The 19656-nt window shown below is 39.8% G+C and overlaps 1 protein-coding gene across 2 annotated transcripts in view; it reads right to left on the bottom strand.

The window, feature by feature from the left end:
• Positions 1 to 15828: 15828 nt before the first annotated feature.
• GUCA1B (guanylate cyclase activator 1B) overlaps positions 15829 to 19656 on the bottom strand; it is a 35233-nt gene continuing 31405 nt past the window's right edge. For both annotated transcript variants that reach the window (XM_072997204.2, XM_072997205.2), the window contains exon 5: positions 15829 to 18437. In XM_072997204.2, coding sequence (XP_072853305.1) covers positions 18310 to 18437 — 128 coding nt within the window. In that variant the 3' untranslated portion in view covers positions 15829 to 18309. The remainder of the gene's footprint in view (positions 18438 to 19656) is intronic.

The raw sequence follows: 19656 nt of genomic DNA on the forward strand, positions 1-19656 counted from the left end.
ATCCCAGAAGATGATCACATGATCTGTAATATGGTTGCTGGTAGAAGGCAGAACCAAGAACAGCTGGGATGTTGCTGCAGTCCCTCTGTGCCAAAATATTTTGAAGAGCTGTTTTGGACTTAATAAACTGGTGAAGCAAAAATGTGAGTGGGTGCAACACACTCAGAGAAACGTACATTAACCTTTCAAGTAAATTAATAATGCAATGTCTGCTCTGCGGAATGCAGACTAGAAAGCTCTCTTCCAATTTCCAAACCCTTGCTCTACAAACATGTCACCTGCATATTTTTTAAAATATCGCTCCTCATCTTTTGTAATTAAAGGGGTGGGGCTGGAATTTAGCAAAAATTGTCACTGGAAAGCAAGGTCAAAATCATCCATACTTTGTGAAAGAAAGTATGAAATTTGTTGTTGGAGGTGAGCCTTACAGATACCACAGATGACTAGAAAATAAGTGGGTGCTTAATCAAGTCAAGTTTGACTAGAGCAAAAATTAATTAATTGAGGCTATCCTACTTTGTACATATCCTGAGGGTACAGAACTGACCAGGAAAGAAAATATTACTTGGAAAAGCAGGGGACAGTAGGAAAAGAAGAAGATATGACACATGATCCATTGACTCAACAAAGGAATCCACAGCTATAAGTTTGCAAGATCTTAACAAAATTCAGAACTTAATGAAAAAGACAGTATTGCTGGGAAGAGTGAAGTAGGAAAAGATGAGATCCTGTTGGTTTGCAAGATCTGAGCAGAGGTGTTAATTATAGGACATTTTATAGGTCATCAACTCGCATAGTCATATAGTAATTAAAAAAACATTCCAAAGTTATGTGTCCTCTAGTCACTTCTGATACGTGGTGGTTATAAACATTAATGATTTCCCAAATGTCCTATCATAAACAGTCTATCTGGGTGTTAAGATCATCAGGGGAGACCTTTCTCTCTGTCCCACCATCTTCACATATGTGCTTGGTGGGAACATGGAAGAGGGCTTCTCTGTTGCTGGTCCCAGACTCTGGAACTCCCTCCCACTGGGGGCCAGGCTGGCCCCATCATCACCGTCTTTCTGCAAGCTCTACAGGCAGGCTTTCCCTCAGTGACTGGCTGTCTGAGAGGGATTTTTAAATGGATTGTTGTGCCTTGTTGCTTTGAATGTGTTTTTGCTTTTGATTTTCTTTACTGTATTAGAGTGGTATTTCTTGGTTTCTTTTTAAATATTTGTATACTTCTGTTTTTAGCTTTTAAATATCTTTTACTGATGTACGCCACCTTGGGTCCTTTTTAAGGAGAAAAGCAGAGTAAACTATTTTAAACAAACAAACAAACAAACAAATTAAATTAAATTAAAAAAATTAAAATATTTGCCCTTTCCCAACTTCGAATGTATTGTTGTTACGTGCGGTCAAGCTGCCTCTGACTTATGGCGACCCTATGAATGAGAGATCTCCAACACATCCTTTCCTCAGCTGCCCTGCTCAGCTCTTGTAAACTCGTGCTTCTTTAGGAAGTTAATCCATCTCATATTTGGTCTTTCTTTTCCTGCTGCCTTCAATCTTTCTGCCACAAACCCTCAGTCCTAGAGCAAAGTAGCTGCTTTTCCCTTTTGAAAGGTATTTTTGAGGTTCAATGTTTCATCCCCTGCAGTCTGGATTACTTCCAAATTAAAAAAAAAAACAGGTAGGGCCAACCATTCTCTTTTGAGATAACCAAGATTGGTCTTGTCGATTTATGTGATCTGTTTTAAATCTGGGGATGTTTAAGATCACCTATTTCTGAATGGAGGAGGAAAGCAGTTTTAAAAAATCATAACAGGAAAACCCTTTGCCCAGCCTTCCCCAAATTTGGTACAAAGCAAGAGTGGACTGCTACAGATATGCAGATTTGGTGCTGATCTGAAGCCCTGTTTAAAAGTTATAATTTTTTTGTTTGGGCTGCCTCCTTTTTTAGAATTGCCTTGTAGGATGCTGATTTGCTTTACCAGCACAAGATCATTGCTATACTCTCATGCAGCAATATGTTGTTCATATTCTATGAGGAGGTTAAAATTTCCTGGGGAGTAAAGGGGACTTGGCATTCTGCTAGAGAAAGGGAAGAAATGGGAGGGGGAAGGAGATGTCTATCTGGAAAATCTCTCCAAGATCAGTGTTATTGAGGGAATTTACTGAATGGCGCCTCAAGAACCCCAGTGCCATCTTGACTGTCTCTGAATGTTATTCATTGTGGTAAGGCATACAAGTTACCTGGGGTGATGCAAGAAAGATGAAAAGTAAAATGTTTGCAAATTGCTTCTGCATTGGTCACAGTGTGGGGCAACTTGGTCACAGTGAAGCCCAATAATATGTAACTATTACCTTCTGTGGGTTACTGACAGTTTTCACTGGAATCCATTGAAGTCAGTGGCTAAAGGCTCATTCTCTTAAAAAGCTGTCTGACTTAGAAGCTCTTTTTATGTCAAAAGTTATGTATAGAAAAAGTATTCTATGAAACGAAATAGCATTAATGGAACCATCCATGGCAAGTAGCGGACTGGAAAATACAGTTTAGGCACATACCATCAGCCTTCAAATATTAAGAAACACAATATAACTGATGCATTATATTTTACTAAAATCTGACATTTCACAAAAGCATTCATCAACCAGTTCTTCAAAATTCAACAATGTGTAGAGGTTTTGATTCAAAACGTATATTGCAATGTCACTTTAGTGTTTGAGAAAAATACAAAAGGCATAATTGAATGTCACATTTTTCCTGTCAATAACAGTGTGAGAAAATTTAGCAGGTATTTTAAATCAACCAGCACTTACACTAAAATCCAAGCACCTGGAGAAGATCCATATGTGCTTAATTCTTTTGTAGAAGGATTAAGGCATGTTACATAAGTTTTCATCCCTGCATGTCCTTATCATGGCCTTAATAGCCTGGGTGACATAAATTATTTAAGAACCAGAGGTAGCCACAAAGGCTTCAATAATCTTTGCTTTTCAGTCTTTCCAGACAAATATTTAGAAGCTTTGTTGTTTGTATAATGGACTGAGAGTCATAGTAATGATTATGTCCATTTGCTCATATGAAATGTGAACTTTAAAAATTCCCCCAAGTTAAAGCTAAAGAAACTGGAAAGTAAAAACAACACTACAGGCCTCTTTCCCCTTCCTTTAAGAGTTCAGCCCGTGCCTTTATTGTCTGTTCAAAATGATATATGCACAAGCCTCTCCAGATGTTGCATGTGGAATCTTTACATGTCAACAATGTCACATCATCATCACTCATAACATCACCTGTACATAATGAAGAACTTCTTTGACCACTATGGAGAGTTTTTTTCAATTAGTCTAGTTAGTTTTCTTTGTGATCATCTAGATTATGGTGCAAATAATCAGGTTCTCTATTAGTCAACACAAATGCAGTGTACAATTTACACTTTAGAGAGAGTTTTTAACTGAGAATTTTGGTTCAACTGCTTTACATTTTGGACAGTTGTAATGTTTTTATCAAGTGTCTTTCCCCTCCCATAGGTATCTACCCCACCTTTAATTTTAGACAGGGTTTTGTAATGAGGATTTATAACTGTTAGCAACAAACTAAATATGAGCAAAAGGAGGGGAAACATTTCTTTTAACTCAACCAAGATATATTATCTGAAAATGACAAACCCAGCTTCTGTAATTGTTTTATCAGCAAGATAACCAATGTTTTAAAAAGTCATTATGAGTCACTGATAGAAATCAATAATAGAAAAATATTAGATTTTGAATGTTGACCTAGAATATACATCATACAACTTTTCATAGGAAAGATGTTCTTTTTAGTATGATGATGATATGTCTTCTTCAGCAATCAAAGAGCTGAGAGTTGTCTTGCCTTGTCCACTAATGGAAATGGATTGCATAGTTTGTTAATATTTTTAGCTCAATAAGAAATATGGGGGAACTCTGTAGTATTTCCAGGCACTTCATATCTTCATGCTTTTCTTCACTATTGCATACCCCACAACTTTATTTAATGATGAGGGGATTTTGAATTTTATTCACCTAGTGGGAATAGCTGGTGTGTATGAAAGAGTCAGGTGGAAAATGTAAGTAAGAACTGTCTTGGCTTTTGACAATTTTATATCAATCATTTCTATGTAGAAAACTTTCTTTGGCTTTTTGTACATACAGTATTTCTGTTCAAATGTAAGATTTTATGTTTTGTACTCTGGCTTGTACAATGTAATAAAAGGACATGTTAGAAATAGCATTTTACAAAATGAACTCAATTTGGAAATTTTACTTTCATTTTTGAGTCACTTAGGACAGTCTCGGCCAAGAAATTTCTGCGCCCTGGTACTTCATAGGTAGAAAATCGTGTGTCCTCAAAATGTTTTAGATCACAGCTCCTTTGCCTCCAGCCTGCATGGCCAGTGGGCAAGGATTATAAGAGCTGTATGTCAGAAATACAGGTGGGCAACAGTTTTATAGTCTATCTGAGAGCAGCACCCCAGGTGTGGAGGTAAAACACAGGTTAAATGGCATACAGAATCTTGTCCACTCTTGACCTCTTATTATGCCTCAGTGCCTAATGATATGCCCAGCACTGTACCCATATCTTAATTTTCCAGAATGCTTGACTTAAAGGGATGCTATGCAACAAAGCTGAAGCTTCAGTGAGAGATAAAACAGTGTTTCTTCAGATCTAGAAGCACAGTTTTCAACTAGGTTCAGAACTGCCTTCTATCCACAGTTAGAATAGAATGCATAATGCAGTAATAAATACTCAAGGGGGACAGCGATGTTCCAGGGACCCTGGTTTATATATTACTTGCCTATTAACAGAGCTTGGAAAGTTACTCTGAGGAAGACAGTATCTAATGACACATTGAAGTCATTTCTGGGGCACACAGTAGCATCCTTCAGGTGATCAGTTATGGAAGGCTTCAGTCTCTCACTCAGTTTATTCTTTCAAATAACTTTCTAACCTTTGTACTTGTAGCCATCTATACATGTTAGAAGTGACACATCCACTAAACACAGGGTTGCCTTCACCATAACTTTGCAATACGATTCCAGATGACATATTTTTGACAATTGTTTCTTAAAAGTGATGTGCGGCCCAGAATGGGTATAGTAATTAAGGGTGTATTGTGAATTTTCAGTCCTTGTGAAACTGTCTACTCTTTATGAGATGAGTCACATGAAAATCTTGATTTAAAAACAATTACACTTTTCTGGCATGAAATAGGAATAGAAACAAATTTATCTTTCTTGACCTATCTTTTTAAATCATAGAATAATGGAGTTGGAAGGGACCTATAAGGCCATCGAGTCCAGTGCAGGAATCCAAATCAAAGCAGATCCGACAGATGGTTGACCAATTTTCTCTTGAATGCCTCCAATGCTGGAGTGCTGATTGCCTCTTGAGGTAATTGGTTCCATTGTTGTACTGTTCTAACAGTTAGAAGATTTTCCTTGATATTCAGCCTAATTCTGGCTTCCTGTAGCTTGAGCCCATTATTACGTGTCCTGCACTGTGGGATGATTGAGAACAGATCCTATTCTTCCTCTGTATGATAATCTTTCAATTACAGTGGTGCCTCGCATAACAATGTTAATTGGTTCCATTAAAAACATCGTTATGTGAAAACATCGTTAAGCAAAACACCATTTCCCATAGGAATGCATTGAAAACCAGTTAATCCGTTCCAATAGGAGCCTATTCAATACATTTCAATGGTGAAAAAAAAAATCACCAAAAATTCAAAAAGACCCAGAATGAGCCAAATTACTTTAACGAAGGTTTTATTAGGTGCACTAATGATTCCAAGCATTTTAAACATTTTTAAAACATTTTAGAATATTTTTAAAATAGCGAAAACAGGGCTGTCAAAAAAAAAACGTTAAGCGAAAGAGGGGACCTAAAACTGTCATCATTAAGTGAAGCAAGGTCCCAAACATCGTTATGCGAAAATTCCCCATAGGAAATATCGTTAAGTGAGGCGGCAAAATTTCCAGCAAAGGCCATCGTTATGCGAATTTATTGTTGAGCGAGGCACTCGTTAAGCAAGGCACCACTGTATTTGAAAAGTGCTATCATATATCCCCTCAGTCTTCTTTCCTCAGGGTTAAACATGCCCAGTTCTTTCAGTCTTTCTTCCTAGGATTTGGTTTCCATCTCCCTCATCATCATAGTTGCTCTTTATGTTGTACTTGAAGTTGAATGCAGAGAAAAACACCCCTCTGCTAGCCACAGAAAGACTGAATGTATCAGTCAAAGTCAACACATTTATGCCTGAGCAGATGGTCACGTCCTCGCCCCACAAATTATATTGCTCAGATAAGGAAACAGGAAATTAAATGTATTTGTGAAGGCTTTCATGGCTGGGATCTAATGGTTGTTGTGGGTTTTTCGGGCCAAAGAGCCCGAAAAACCCACAACAACCACAGGAAATTAAAATCAGAAATATTTTGCATAGTAAAGACTAAAATCCTGCTTACATGGGCATGAGCCAGGATTCAAATCTTAAGGAGAAAAAAAATTATTTTGTTCTCTCAATTTTTTTTACATTTTTTGCCACTTCTTCTGAGTACAGTATTATTTATTATTATTTATTTTATTTACTTTATTTATATCCCGCCTATCTAGTCAATTAAGACCACTCTAGGTGGCTTACAAGAAAATATAACAATATAATTAAAAACAATTTTATATAAGGGGAAAAACTTTGAACAAGATGGGACAGACACTAGGAAAAGGAGAGAAGGGGGAAATCAGGAATTGGCTGAGGGGAAGGCCTGCCAAAACATCAGTGTTTTTAGTTGTTTTTTAAAAATACCCAGCGAGGGAGCCACGTGAATATCAGGGGGTAGGTTATTCCAGAGGTGAGGAGCCACCGCCGAGAAGGCCCGATTTCTTGTCTTTTCTATCCGGGCCTCCCTCGGCGTCAGACTCCTCAGCCTCACCTCCTGGCTCGCGCGGGTGACATGGGTAGATCTTGGTGGAAGTAGGCGTTCCGCCAAGTATCGAGACCCTAAACCATTTAGGGCTTTATACGTGAGCATCAACACTTTGAAGTAGATGCGGAATCGGATGGGCAGCCAATGCAATGCGGCCAGAGTGGGTGAAATGTGTTGGTATTTTTTCACACCACTGAGAAGTCTGGCCGCAGCATTCTGCACCACCTGAAGTTTCCACAGCAGCCTCAAAGGCAGCCCCACATAGAGCGCATTACAGTGGTATTAGTGTTCAAAAGAGCAATGCAATTAGCTGCCTTGCTCTCTATTCATTTTCAGGTGCAATTTTTGTTCAATATTATACAAATTAAGCTGTAATTAATAATGCAGGTTAATTACCGCTTAAAACTGGATATATGTTAGCCTAAAGAATGGAACAACTCAGACAAAACTTTAAAGACTTTGAAACATACATGGTTCTTTTTTACCTTGAAGAGGTAATATGTGTGAAATGTGCAGAAGTAAAGACAAGACTTTCAAGTTCCTTGAATAATATACAGTATTTTGAGATCAATTAAATCTCAGAGAAGTTGTGTTAGGAAGGATTATAACTTTTTTGGGGGGAGGATTTCTTTGACATTTCACATTTTCTCTGCAACCTACATTTGAACCATAAGCAAGTTCAAACATGTTTATGAGTAATAATCTGGTCTTTCTCACCAGATTACTCATAAATATGCTCAAAAACCACCCATAAACCCAAACACAGGTTGCATTAAAATATGACATGTCCTAGAAATCCTCTCCCTGGTTATAACACCAATGTATTAGATGCTGCCCAGGTTCTTGAGTGCCGCCTGGCCTTTTCATGTAATGGACAAAGGCTAATAAACAACCTGAACCTGGAAAAGAGGGAGATCCTCCTTCTGGGGGGGGGGTCCTCAGGATAGATTATGGGGTTGTCTTCCCAGGCTGGATGGTATAACTCTTTCTTTTGGAGATCAAATGCACAACTCGGGTGTATTCATGGGAATTCCAGATTGTGGTCATGACCTGGTCAACATTTACCAAGCTGAGGCTGATCACCCAGTTACATCCACACCTGGTCTGGGGGTGCCCGGAGATACAGTACTGGTGCATGTACTGGTGATCTCAAGGACTGACTACTGCCAGACTTGCTTCATGGGGCTTCCTTCGAAGTTGACCCAGAAACTTCAAAGGGTGCTGTTGAATCTGAATAAGTTGAAACACATATCCCCAGTTCTGACCAGCCTGCACTGGCTACCTGTGTTGTACTGGACCAGATTCAAGATGTTGGTTCTTACCTACACAGCTCTTAACGGTTTGAGATCTCGCTACCTGTCAGATCATTTCCCCCTAAAAACATCTACCTGTGCCACCTGATTCTTTCAGGCCATACTTCTCCAGGCTGCCACTCCAAGAGAGGCCACCAAGTTATCTACTAGAAACAGGGCCTTCTTAAAAGTGGCCACATCCCTTTGGGACACTCTTGAGACAGAACTGCCGTGGGCCTCCTCCCTCACAACCTTTAAGAGGATGCTCAAAACAAAGCTGTTTACTGAAGTCATTGAGAGCATCGTCTCTTAATGTTTCATAGAACAATAATTTTGATTATTCCCACTTCCCATCGTTTTGGTCTTTTGTGATTTATTAAATAATTCCCTTTGTCATTTGTGTACATTGGTGGCTAATTTTTTTAAAAAAGATAATAATTTTGTGGCTATATCCACTGAAGGAAAAGGCTTCAGGAGTTAACCTCAAGGAAAAATCCGGAGCTGGAGTCCCGAAGGCAGCTCGTGCCGTTCTGCCAACTCCTGCGACATCGCTGGAACCAGTTGTATTGGCTCTTGCCTTTACATTGGACAATTTCAGTGATGTGGAGAGGGGGGATTTGCTTCTTGGGTAACAGCCTGTCCTCCATATTATTTTACCCAGGCTTCATGCCCTGGAGAGGACACTCCAGCTTCGCATACGGCATCAAAACACTAGATGCTGTCCCACGTCCTCCATACAGAGCACGCTACCATAGTCTCTCGAGACTGAAGGATGCCTATGATGAATGAATGTTGCTCTGGATGTAAACCACCCATGGTAGTACCTAGCACTAAATGGTATGGTATATAAGTGTAACAAATAAAAAAAAATAGGTGTGAGTTCTGAAGAAAATAGCACATTTTATGAGAGAGAATTTGGGACAAGGGATATGTACTGTATCAGTGCTTTAGATCCCAACCCCATAAAGTAATCTATGCATTTACAATGAATGAGCATACTACTGGCTTTTTGGAATCAACTTTTTGTATTAAAAGAATTTTGCTGTGCTGTTATTTCTTCCGCTGTCTTGTTTTACATTTATGAGGTATGAAACAGGGAGACTGAGTTCTCCTGAAAGCCTAGCATGCCACCATCTGGTCATTGCTGTATCTACATCCATTGCCTTAATATTATGCAGAGTAGACTCTGCGAATACAAAATATTTTGCTGCCTCCAACAAAGGTTCCTGCCCAGTTCTATCTACAGAAGCCAACTGATCAGGCAGCCTAATCTTGCTCTGTCACTGGTAGCATGCTTATACCCTCCAGCATCACACTGCTTATTAAAGTACATTAGAGTGAGAATGAATAAAGGACAGGCTGTAGAGCTGGCCCTGACAGCAGTCCTGTAACTTCAACTTCTTTAAAGCTCAAGCTTTGCTATGAAATTACATTCATTTTCCTTTGTATTACTGGCTGAATTATTGAGCAGTTGGCTGGTGTTCATGCAATCTTACTGAAGTCGATAAGCCTCAGCTAAGCTTATTTTATGCACCTTCCCGTTTCCAAAATTAGCCTGATCAGAAATAAAAGCAGTCCAATCCGTTACACTGTAAGTCTGGAAAATGGTTCATGGCTAGTTCCTAACTTAAGCAAGCGGTACAAAAGAAAGCCAAATCAGAGTGGAGAGTGTCCAGTGCAAACAGATGAAAATGTATGCAAAGACTTTTACTTTTTTTAACCCCTGTTTTGCAATTCTTTTGACATTTCAATTTGAATCGTTGTGCTCTGTTGCTTTTAAAAGTGTTCTTAGTATTGATTTTATTTTCTATTTTAAATATAATACTTGCTTAATTCTTTTCAAAGATTTGTATACTTCTTGTTTTTAGCTTTTAAATATTGTCCTTTTAATTATGTAAGCAGGCTTGGGTCATTTAAGGAGAAAGGTGGGTTAAGCATAGTTTAAATAAATGAAATGAAATAAGTAAGATGTCTTCAGTGGCGACCTTTTCAATTCTCTTTCCCTTTCATTCCACTTAGAAATGTCTCATTCCCCTCAGTGTGAGCTTCTGAAAAATAAATATTTAATATTTCTGAGAAAAATTTAGCTCTCTCTCTCTCTCTCTCTCTCTCTGTGTGTGTGTGTGTGTGTGTCTTTGTGTGTGTGTGTGTGTGTGTGTGTGTGTGTGTGAGTGAGTGAGTGAGTGAGTGTGAGGGAGGGAGAGAGAGAGAGAGAGAGAGAGACTGAGAGGCAGGCTCATGCATTTCTCCTGTCTTGTGTTCCTAGGCTATGCCATAATGAATGGAAACTGAGTGGACGACTAGTTGAAATCTCTTTTCCAGTTCCATACATTAGATTGCTCCACTTATAGCCTAATTCCTTCCCTGACAAGTTTTGTAAATCAAGCTGTTGGAAATCAAACCCTGCCTTCCTGCTAAGCTCAGTGTTAAAATAGAGGCTTGGTTCCTGGTGAATTTTCATGCCATGTAAAAGAATCCTGTGCTGCCTTCTCACTTTTCCGGCACACTTTCCAACTCTTATCGGTTTGCTGGGATGTTGGCAAGTCTATGGGTCTGTGTCCCAAGTCCGAGTCTTTTGTACCAAGTCCCAAACCCCAGATCAGAGTCTCTATGAAAAACAAATTTCCCCCCAGAAAAAACAGAGGGGTGGGTGGGCTTCAAGTCACAAGTTGAGTCCTAGTTACAGTATTGGGGTGGGGGGGGGAAGACCTGAGTCAAGTCCCAGTTGAGTCAACAATGCAACTTATGTCTGACTTGACAGTGAATCTTTTGACTGGAGTCCCCAACCCTGTTCCTCTGACCTCTTCTGTGTTCTCTCCTATCCCACCTCTGCTCTCTTGCTGTTCTGCTTTGTGGTGGTGGTAAAAATGTGTTTTAGATTATGGGGGCATTAGGAAGTGTTAGAATGATGGGGATTTCTTGGAGCTGAAATGTGAGATATTATGAATTAAGGGTCCCCTAGACATGGGAGCTACATATTCATGGCACCACAAGTGCCACAGCAGTCCATTCCCACCCACCCCCCAGAACCAGACCAGTCCACTCATCACAGTGCATGTGTCTGATGGTGGCGACATTGAGCCAGTCATGGATGTAGGCCTGCCGGCACTGCCCCGCCTGTCCCCACAGCCGACCACTCTGGAGAGGAGGCAGGAAGACGAGTCTGCCCACTCACCACCAATGTCTAGTCTCCTGTACTTCTCCCCTCTCTTATAGGACTCAATTTTCTAGGACAATGATACTTTTTCTGAAATTTACGCTTCTTGGCGTTCAGTCTTTCTATAGTAGGAGAGAGATTTTTTTATTAATTTATTTTAACATTGCACTAACTGTGGAAGAAATACATCTTGGCTCTATTAAATGTACACATCTTTATTAAATTAAAACATTAGCATTTTTTTCATCAGTTCACAAGTGGCAAAAGCTTTGCAAATATAATTGTCCATATGTTGACTAGCAATAGAAACTAAAAGGAGACCAGGAAACACTATACAGCCAACATTATTCATGTAAAAAAGTAAAAGAGAAATATAATGTTAAACTACAATGTACAGCTGCAGGAATTTATAAGCTGAAACTTGGTGCATTCAGCATTTCAAAAGCACATTCCTGTTACACAGTTATTTCTCTACTACTATGAGTGGGAGGTAAACAAAATGTACATGTAAATGTGGCCTGAATTAGGGCCCAACATGAACCATGATCTTTTATCAGATATGGATCTGCTTTAAAACTACATGTATTAAGTACACTTCAGTCCAAGATCTTTCAGAAAACACGGATCTGGAATTGCTCCAGTCAGACTACAGAATGAAACAGGTATGAAATCAAATTATTTCAGATCTAAACATTGAAAATGATTATGGAAAAAATACACACAAGGTACTGGATAACCAAGTTTTGAATCTCTCCTTTATTTTACTGGACATGATGACAAAGGGCCAAGTTGACACCCAGAGGTGTTCTGATGCACAATGAGCTACTGAGATCTCTTCTGTGCCAACTAGTATGTCACAGTACCATGAGGCAGGGGCACAGTGTTCCTGGAGGTAAAGGATGTTTGATGCAAGATTTTTTGGGAGTCAGGGGAAGCATGAGAGATCTGCAATGTGCATGTCAAGTAAGGCAAAGCCATACAAAATACTGATACATAGTTATTGTCTGAATCTAATAGTGACTAAGTATAGGCCAGCTGAGGTATACAAATTGTAACAGGTAAGCTACTCTAGAAAAACGTAACAGAATGATGATCCAGAAAAGGGTAAAATAAAATGATATAGAATCTGGCTAGTATCATATTACATGTATATATATATACTAATAGTAGTTCAGATGGTTCAAAAGCAAAACATGGCTATCCCCAAACAATGAACTTTGTATTCGAGATGAGCATGAACTGTCAAACTGGTAATTCATTCCAGTTCATTTTTCAGCCGAACAAGTGTTCGGCACTTCCCAACCCTTCCTCCTCTAGCGGGCACCCATTCAAAGACGGTACTCCAGTTTCCCTGCCCTGCCTCCTCTGATTGCAACGTCTGAGTGGGCACCTGCCAGAGGAGGGAGAGCTGGAAAGCACTGAGCTAAAAAAAGTCAACCAGCACGAACCATTGGTTCAGCGGTATGTGCCCATCTCTACTTTGTCTTATTCATTTTTAAAAGTAACCCTGCTTTTACAATGTAAAATAAATTCAACAGAGCTTATAAAAAAGCTTAAAAAGGAATGTTTCCGCATTTTAGAATGCCCCAGCTTTAGAGACTAAGTTTGTAAATTAAAATAATGGATAAGATTCCACCCCACTCACCAAAAAGAGACAGTTCAGTGAAGACTGGAAATGCTTGGCATCCAGTGTCTCCCAAATTAAAAGGAATGCTGGACATGTATGTGTACAGGGGGAAATCAAAAAGCTGGGTTGGTGCCTCTAGGGAGAGATCCCTGGCCTGCTCGAGTTCCTGACAGCTTATTGTAGCTTTGCAGAATCTACAGTAACTGTAAAAGAACCCTGAGTTCCACTCACCAATGCAAAAGATGTGCACATGTAAATAAATAATTCTACACTCTAGAATTTCTTTTGAGTGCTAGAACTGAACAGACCTCACAGTCCTTCAACATAAAATTCCCCCGTCTTGGGTACCCCAGGGTTTTCTTCATTTCACTGATATAATTTAGGACATGTGCAGAGGAACTTCATTTATTGTTGCCACTGTTAAACAACTAGGAACCTTGCTGATCGATTGTAAATTACTCCAAGATATATCAATATATCTACCTTCTGCCCTCTCTTATTATATGTCTCCCTGAAGGAGAGATTCTGGATAGGAGTGCTTCCGTTAGGAATGTCAAAATACTGCACATTTTATTACAGGTTGCTCTTGATCCATTAATAGGAGAATGGTGGGCTATAGCAAGCAGCAGAATAGGCTCATCCTGGTCGGTTCTGTACACTGGAGAAATACACCTTCTATATGAAGGAATATTGGCACTTCCACCACCCCCTGAAAGAGCCCGAAAGAGGAAAGCCAAGTGGCACACAGGCACACAATTTTATGCTGCTATGGCTAGATAGTTCAGTGGTTTAGAGTTTGAGAGCAATTCACCCCACAGTGCCTCCTGTGAATAGGGTCAGCCTGTGTAGCCTTGGGCAAGCTGCAGAGTCCCAGGATGCCCGCAGAAGAAGAAAACGGGAAACCACTTCTGAGTACTAGAAAACCCTGGAAAGGGTCACCATAAGTCAGAATTGTCTTAACAGCACATGATGATGATTATTTATGGCAATACCACAGTCAAAAGTGAGAAAAAAATATTGTTGCTGTTACTTGGGACTGCAGCTACCAGAATCTCCCAACCAGTGCTGCCACTGGCTATATATGTAAGGGAATTTGGGGTGTTGTCATCCAAAAACTAACTTTTTAAAGTTCTAGCCACGGCATTATGAAGGCAGGGCTTAGGAGCAAGCCTTCAGTGTACAGGAGCAAGTGAAACCTGCTGTGTTCTTCCCTTTAGCCTACGGTCTCATGGAAGGAGGCAGACAAACTGAATTAGGACTCATCCCAACAAGGTGCGTTGCTTGGACTGATGTAGTCTGCAATGGTGACCTCCATGCCCCCCCAGGCATCCATACTTGTAATTCTTCTTTGAATGTAATCCCAGCTGACTTTCCATCTTATCATCTCCTTAGCATCCCACCCTTGGAAGGGACACACGCAAGCCCTGCCCTTTTATGGACAATGGGAGAGGGAAGAACTTTCAGAACTGGAAGGGAAAGAAAGGTGCAGGGAACAAACCCCTCAAAGAAGTTCTGCTAAGCATGCAGGTGAAGCAAAAAGGCAGTTGCTGGGGAGTTTTCTCATGTAGCAAATTTTTGTTGCTTTCTTGGTGACATCAACTGGCTATTCAGGGCAGGGCAAGAAGGTGGCGGTGGGGGGGGCAGTTTCATGCCTTTCTCTTGTGCTCCATGAAGAAGCCACTTCCATCACCTAAACAGGTCTCAATCAATGGGCAACCAAACTCCTTTTAAAACAGGAATAGGATGTGTAGACAGGCTTTTAGACCAGCACCTCTTATCATGTAGTCTATGCTTTACTCCCCCAGCTACGGAGTCTTAACTTGCGTGGCCTTAATTCAAAATTTAATGACATAAAACAACATCAATGCATTAAAATCAAAGCAACAACCAAAGCAAAGCATGCTGTTTATATATTGCCCCATTGTGCTTAAAGCACTCTCAGGATACTCAATTTACTGACTGTGGAAGGATGGACGGATGAGTGAACCTCAAGCTGGCTACCTGGAATTGAAACCAGGTTGTGAACAGAGTTTTAGCTGAAGCACTATAGTTTAACCATTGAGCCACGAAATCAAGATGTATGCACTTGAGATAGCCATTCGCATTAAAGCTAAATGGCTGCTTCCTGGGATTTTTTCCATTTACAATGGTCTCAAGAGTACCAGTGTCCAAAGATATATTTGGCCTATGACCAAGAGATGGGGGATTGCAACCATTGATTAAAAGTCCTGAGATGTTTTGACTCTGCCCATTTGCTGTTCAGTAGCCATTCTCTGATAATTCGCTTTTACATTTACACAACCACTGCAAGGATTTCCTCAGCCAACACCATCCACATCAGATTTGTTTGGTTGTTCTTTCACTCTCGCCCTCCTGTAGCTGAGATCATCTGCAGCTTTCCCATTACCTGATTATGGACTGCACCAAATTTCTTTAAGCATCTCCTCCCCGTGATCTGTCCCTTATGTCTAGCAAGCAATCTATCGTTTTAATCCTATCATCTCCAGGTAGCATTGCCCTGAGCCCATTTCTTCTTTTAGTTCCCACTAGCACCACTGCAAAGTTCCAGCTGTGGAAAGTGGGAGAAGCAATCACAGTTAGGACTGCAGTGAGAGAAATATTACAATAGTCATGTGGTAATTCCACACCAACAGTCATACTAGACTTATCAAAGCAGGAAGTTCTAAGCACTGTAAATAAGGTAGAGAGAAACTGTGGCAGATATTTGTTGGATACCTGACTAACACAATACATGTGAGTCTATACAACACCACCATAAATGCTAGCTTGTAAAATCTAGCCACAGACACTGGAGCTTATGGGACAAATCTAATTTTATTCACAACAAGAGCAAAGCAACAGAATCAATAAGGACTTGCACAGTAGGTGTTGATTTAACAAGTCCCATTCATTCACTGTGTCTACCTGTAGTTGGCATTAACAATTGGATTTAGCCTTTTAACTTTACCTCCAGTGTTATGTTCAAAGCCACAGTGTTTCAGAAGTGACAGTAATAAGACTCTCATAAGTAAGAGTAATAGGACCCTTGATTTTTCTCCCATCCAATGATAAAAGCAAACAAACTGGTTGAAACTATTAATGGGAGAATGAGAAATAAAACTCCTGCTCAGTGACACAGCACAGACTCTGTTCAGTCTCCAGTGTCTGCAAGCATTGCTGGAAAACATTGCTGCTTAAACAATAAAGAGACTCTATTCACAATTGACAACACTGAGAAGATGTACCAGTGGATAAATTTAACATAATGCATCTTCCTGTGTTTCTGATATTTAAATGCATGTTTCAAGCACACAACAACAGAATTAGCAATCTCTTTCTTATTCTGTAAAAATTATTTGCTACTGATAGATGGATTTTCTTTTGAATGCAAAGGTAGCTAGTTAAAATCCAGGGGCTCAGAATTTCACATTTGCACTGGACCAATGGAAATAGTTAATTTTAATCCAACCCACCCATGAACTAACGCCACATCTCAAACTCCCTTCCCCTAAAGCAAACTATAGTACATAAAATGTTAATACTAAAGAAGATGAAAGATTTAATAATGAAAGGCCACAGAGAATCAATCAAATGCAATCACAACCTCAAACAGAGGATGTTGAGGTATCTGTCTAACAGATAAGAAATGGCAAATATCATATTCCCAATAAAAACAACAATATGTTTCTTTAACTGGTGTGATTGGTGTGCTCTAGTTTGTTTCAAAGCACTACACTCAACACTAGATCACTTTCAGTTTTCTACAATGTACCAAGGATACTGGATTCCTCTTTTCACCGGTGTATGTATTTGTGGTACACCGGAGCTTTGTGTACAGTAGATAACAGGCATAATTTTTGTGTTTTGCATGTAAGCAGATGTCAACATCAAATGGAAGCAAAAACCTCAGATGAAACTGTCACCTGCCCATTTTAATTCCCCAGTAATGTCTTTGGGGCTGTGACACAGCATGGAACATGGCCTCCAAACAATAACAAGAGACACTATCAATGTACAGAGATGTAAATTTTGCCAGGGATGGGAGGGAAAGACACAGGTTCCATAAAACCTGACACCAGTCTTAGACCTTAATATCTGGCTAGTTTAAGTGACTCGTAGGCCATTCAAACAAATGAATTCTTCTGTATGTCATTTTAGTGTAGTAACTATAATCTATGTGCTAAGTAGGCAAACCTATGGTTAGCACTTGCCTCCGAAATATGATCTGAAACTGTAGCAGCCAACTACTGTTTGGAAGCAGCCCTGGTATTTCACAACATGCTTTGCCTGATTCAGATATTAGTGCAAACTATGGTTAGAGGCGACTGGAAAAGGAAGGAAATTCGTTAAAAGGAACAGCAGAAAAGAGAAGGAAAGAGCAAGTATGGAATGTATGAGCTTACAGCTCATTTTTGATCCTTCAAACCAGTTGTTCAGACAGTCTCAGTTGTCTAGAAACAAAGTAATTCCAAAATACATCTGCCAGATAAAGAAACCTAATCAAACATAATGAATGAGTTAATGATGGAGGAAGAGCCTCAGAAAAAGTAGGTCTATAATGCTATAGATGCAGTATCAATAATGTGCTGTATTAATCTGCCCAAGGCTTGAAGTATTAATTTCCAAGATCTGCATCTGCCTTTCTACTGTACATTCATTACACATAGATTTATTTCCTCTGTTTATATCCTATAAATGCTTGATTGCTGATCTGGAATGTTACAAAGAAGTTGGAACACTTAATTTGCATGTGGTCCAAATGGTGTGGGTTAGCCGCAAAACACATTCTGTGGTCCATGTAGCAAATAAAATACAGTACATGAAATATACAGATTCGGGATCAGAACAGACTGGCCACAGGTTCAAAGTCAGTAGCAATACCACATCTTTTGTTCCAACAAGTTCATCTCTCGCTCAGACTAAAATAACATGCAATAATCTACAAAGAAAGCATGCCAATTCACTCATCAGTCAATTTGTACCTTCAGAGAAACAAATGACATTCCTCTTTCACTTGAGGACTCTCACAAATCAGACCCTCAAGCTGGAACCATAATCCTCAGTCAACAAACAGGAATAGTGTGCTTGCATATATTTTCTAAAACGACTGGCGTTAGCAGTGATCTTCTGGTGCAATCACACCATACTAGTTTTCAGCACATATGCTTAAGAGGTCTGGTGTCTCTGAGTTGTTTGAAGTATACATCTGGACATTTTGGTGATTCTAGGATAAAAAGAAGTAACCCAGTCCCGAATTTTTTACTGGATCAAACATTTTCAGTCACTGTAACAACTGTTTAGAACATGTCACTTTTCCTTTTTTGCTCACTGATCCATACTCCCGCATTCATATCTACGTGTAACATCTTCATTACCCACTTGTCTTTCTGTGCCCCATCAAGGAATTCATCCAGAGACAACTGCCCTAAATAACCAAGGAAAGATAGAAGAAGTTACAGTGTTATCAACAATACCCCCTCATACTTTATACATAGGAATCCCCAAAAAGGGTACCCATAAGACAGAATAGACTTGACAGCACACATTTAGAAACCTGGGATTTGTGATAAACTTAGCTACTTATTATTCTCACCTAAAGAGAATAATAAGAATTAAGATTGCCGGAAGAAATATCAACAATCTCCGATATGCAGATGATACCACTCTGATGGCAGAAAGTGAGGAGGAACTAAAGAACCTTGTAATGAGGGTGAAAGAGGAGAGTGCAAAAAACGGTCTGAAGCTCAACATAAAAAAACTAAGATCATGGCCACTGGTCCCATCACCTCCTGGGAAATAGAAGGGGAAGATATGGAGGCAGTGACAGATTTTACTTTCTTGGGCTCCATGGTCACTGCAGATGGAGAAAAGCAGCCACGAAATTAAAAGACGCCTGCTTTTTGGGAAAAAAGCGATGACAAACCTTGACAGCATCTTAAAAAGCAGAGACATCACCTTGCCAACAAAAGTCCAAATAGTCAAAGCTATGGTTTTTCCTGTAGTGATGTATGGAAGTGAGAGCTGGACCATAAAGAAAGCTGACCACTGATGAATTAATGCTTTTGAATTGTGATGCTGGAGGAGGCTCTTGAGAGTCCCCTGGACTGCAAGGAGAACAAACCTATCAATTCTAAAGGAAATCAACCCTGAGTGCTCACTGGAAGGACAGATCCTGAAGCTGAGGCTCCAGTACTTTGGCCATCTCATGAGAAGAGAAGATTCCTTGGAAAAGACCTTGATGTTGGGAAAGTGTGAAGGCAAGAGGAGAAGGGATGACAGAAGATGAGATGGTTGGACAGTGTCATCGAAGCAACCAACATGAATTTGACACAACTCCAGGAGGCAGTGGAAGATAGGAGGGCCTGGCGTGCTCTGGTCCATGGGGTCACGAAAAGTCGGACACGACTAAACAACGACGAAAGAGCTCTGGTGCACTCCCATGAATTACAACACTAGAACTCTTTGGTGGACCATTAAAGTAACTTAATCAAATTACAGATCCTAGGATTCTATAGTATGGAGACAGCAATTAAAGTGGTATCAGAGTGCTACAACTGTGAAGTGTAGTATGAAGATCTATTTGGTAGCCATAATCACTGAGAATTTTTACTTCTGCTTTTCACTTTGTATGCAGCTTTGTGCTT

The sequence above is a fragment of the Pogona vitticeps genome, chromosome 4 (genome assembly GCF_051106095.1).
Source record: "Pogona vitticeps strain Pit_001003342236 chromosome 4, PviZW2.1, whole genome shotgun sequence".
Classification (NCBI taxonomy): domain Eukaryota; kingdom Metazoa; phylum Chordata; class Lepidosauria; order Squamata; family Agamidae; genus Pogona; species Pogona vitticeps.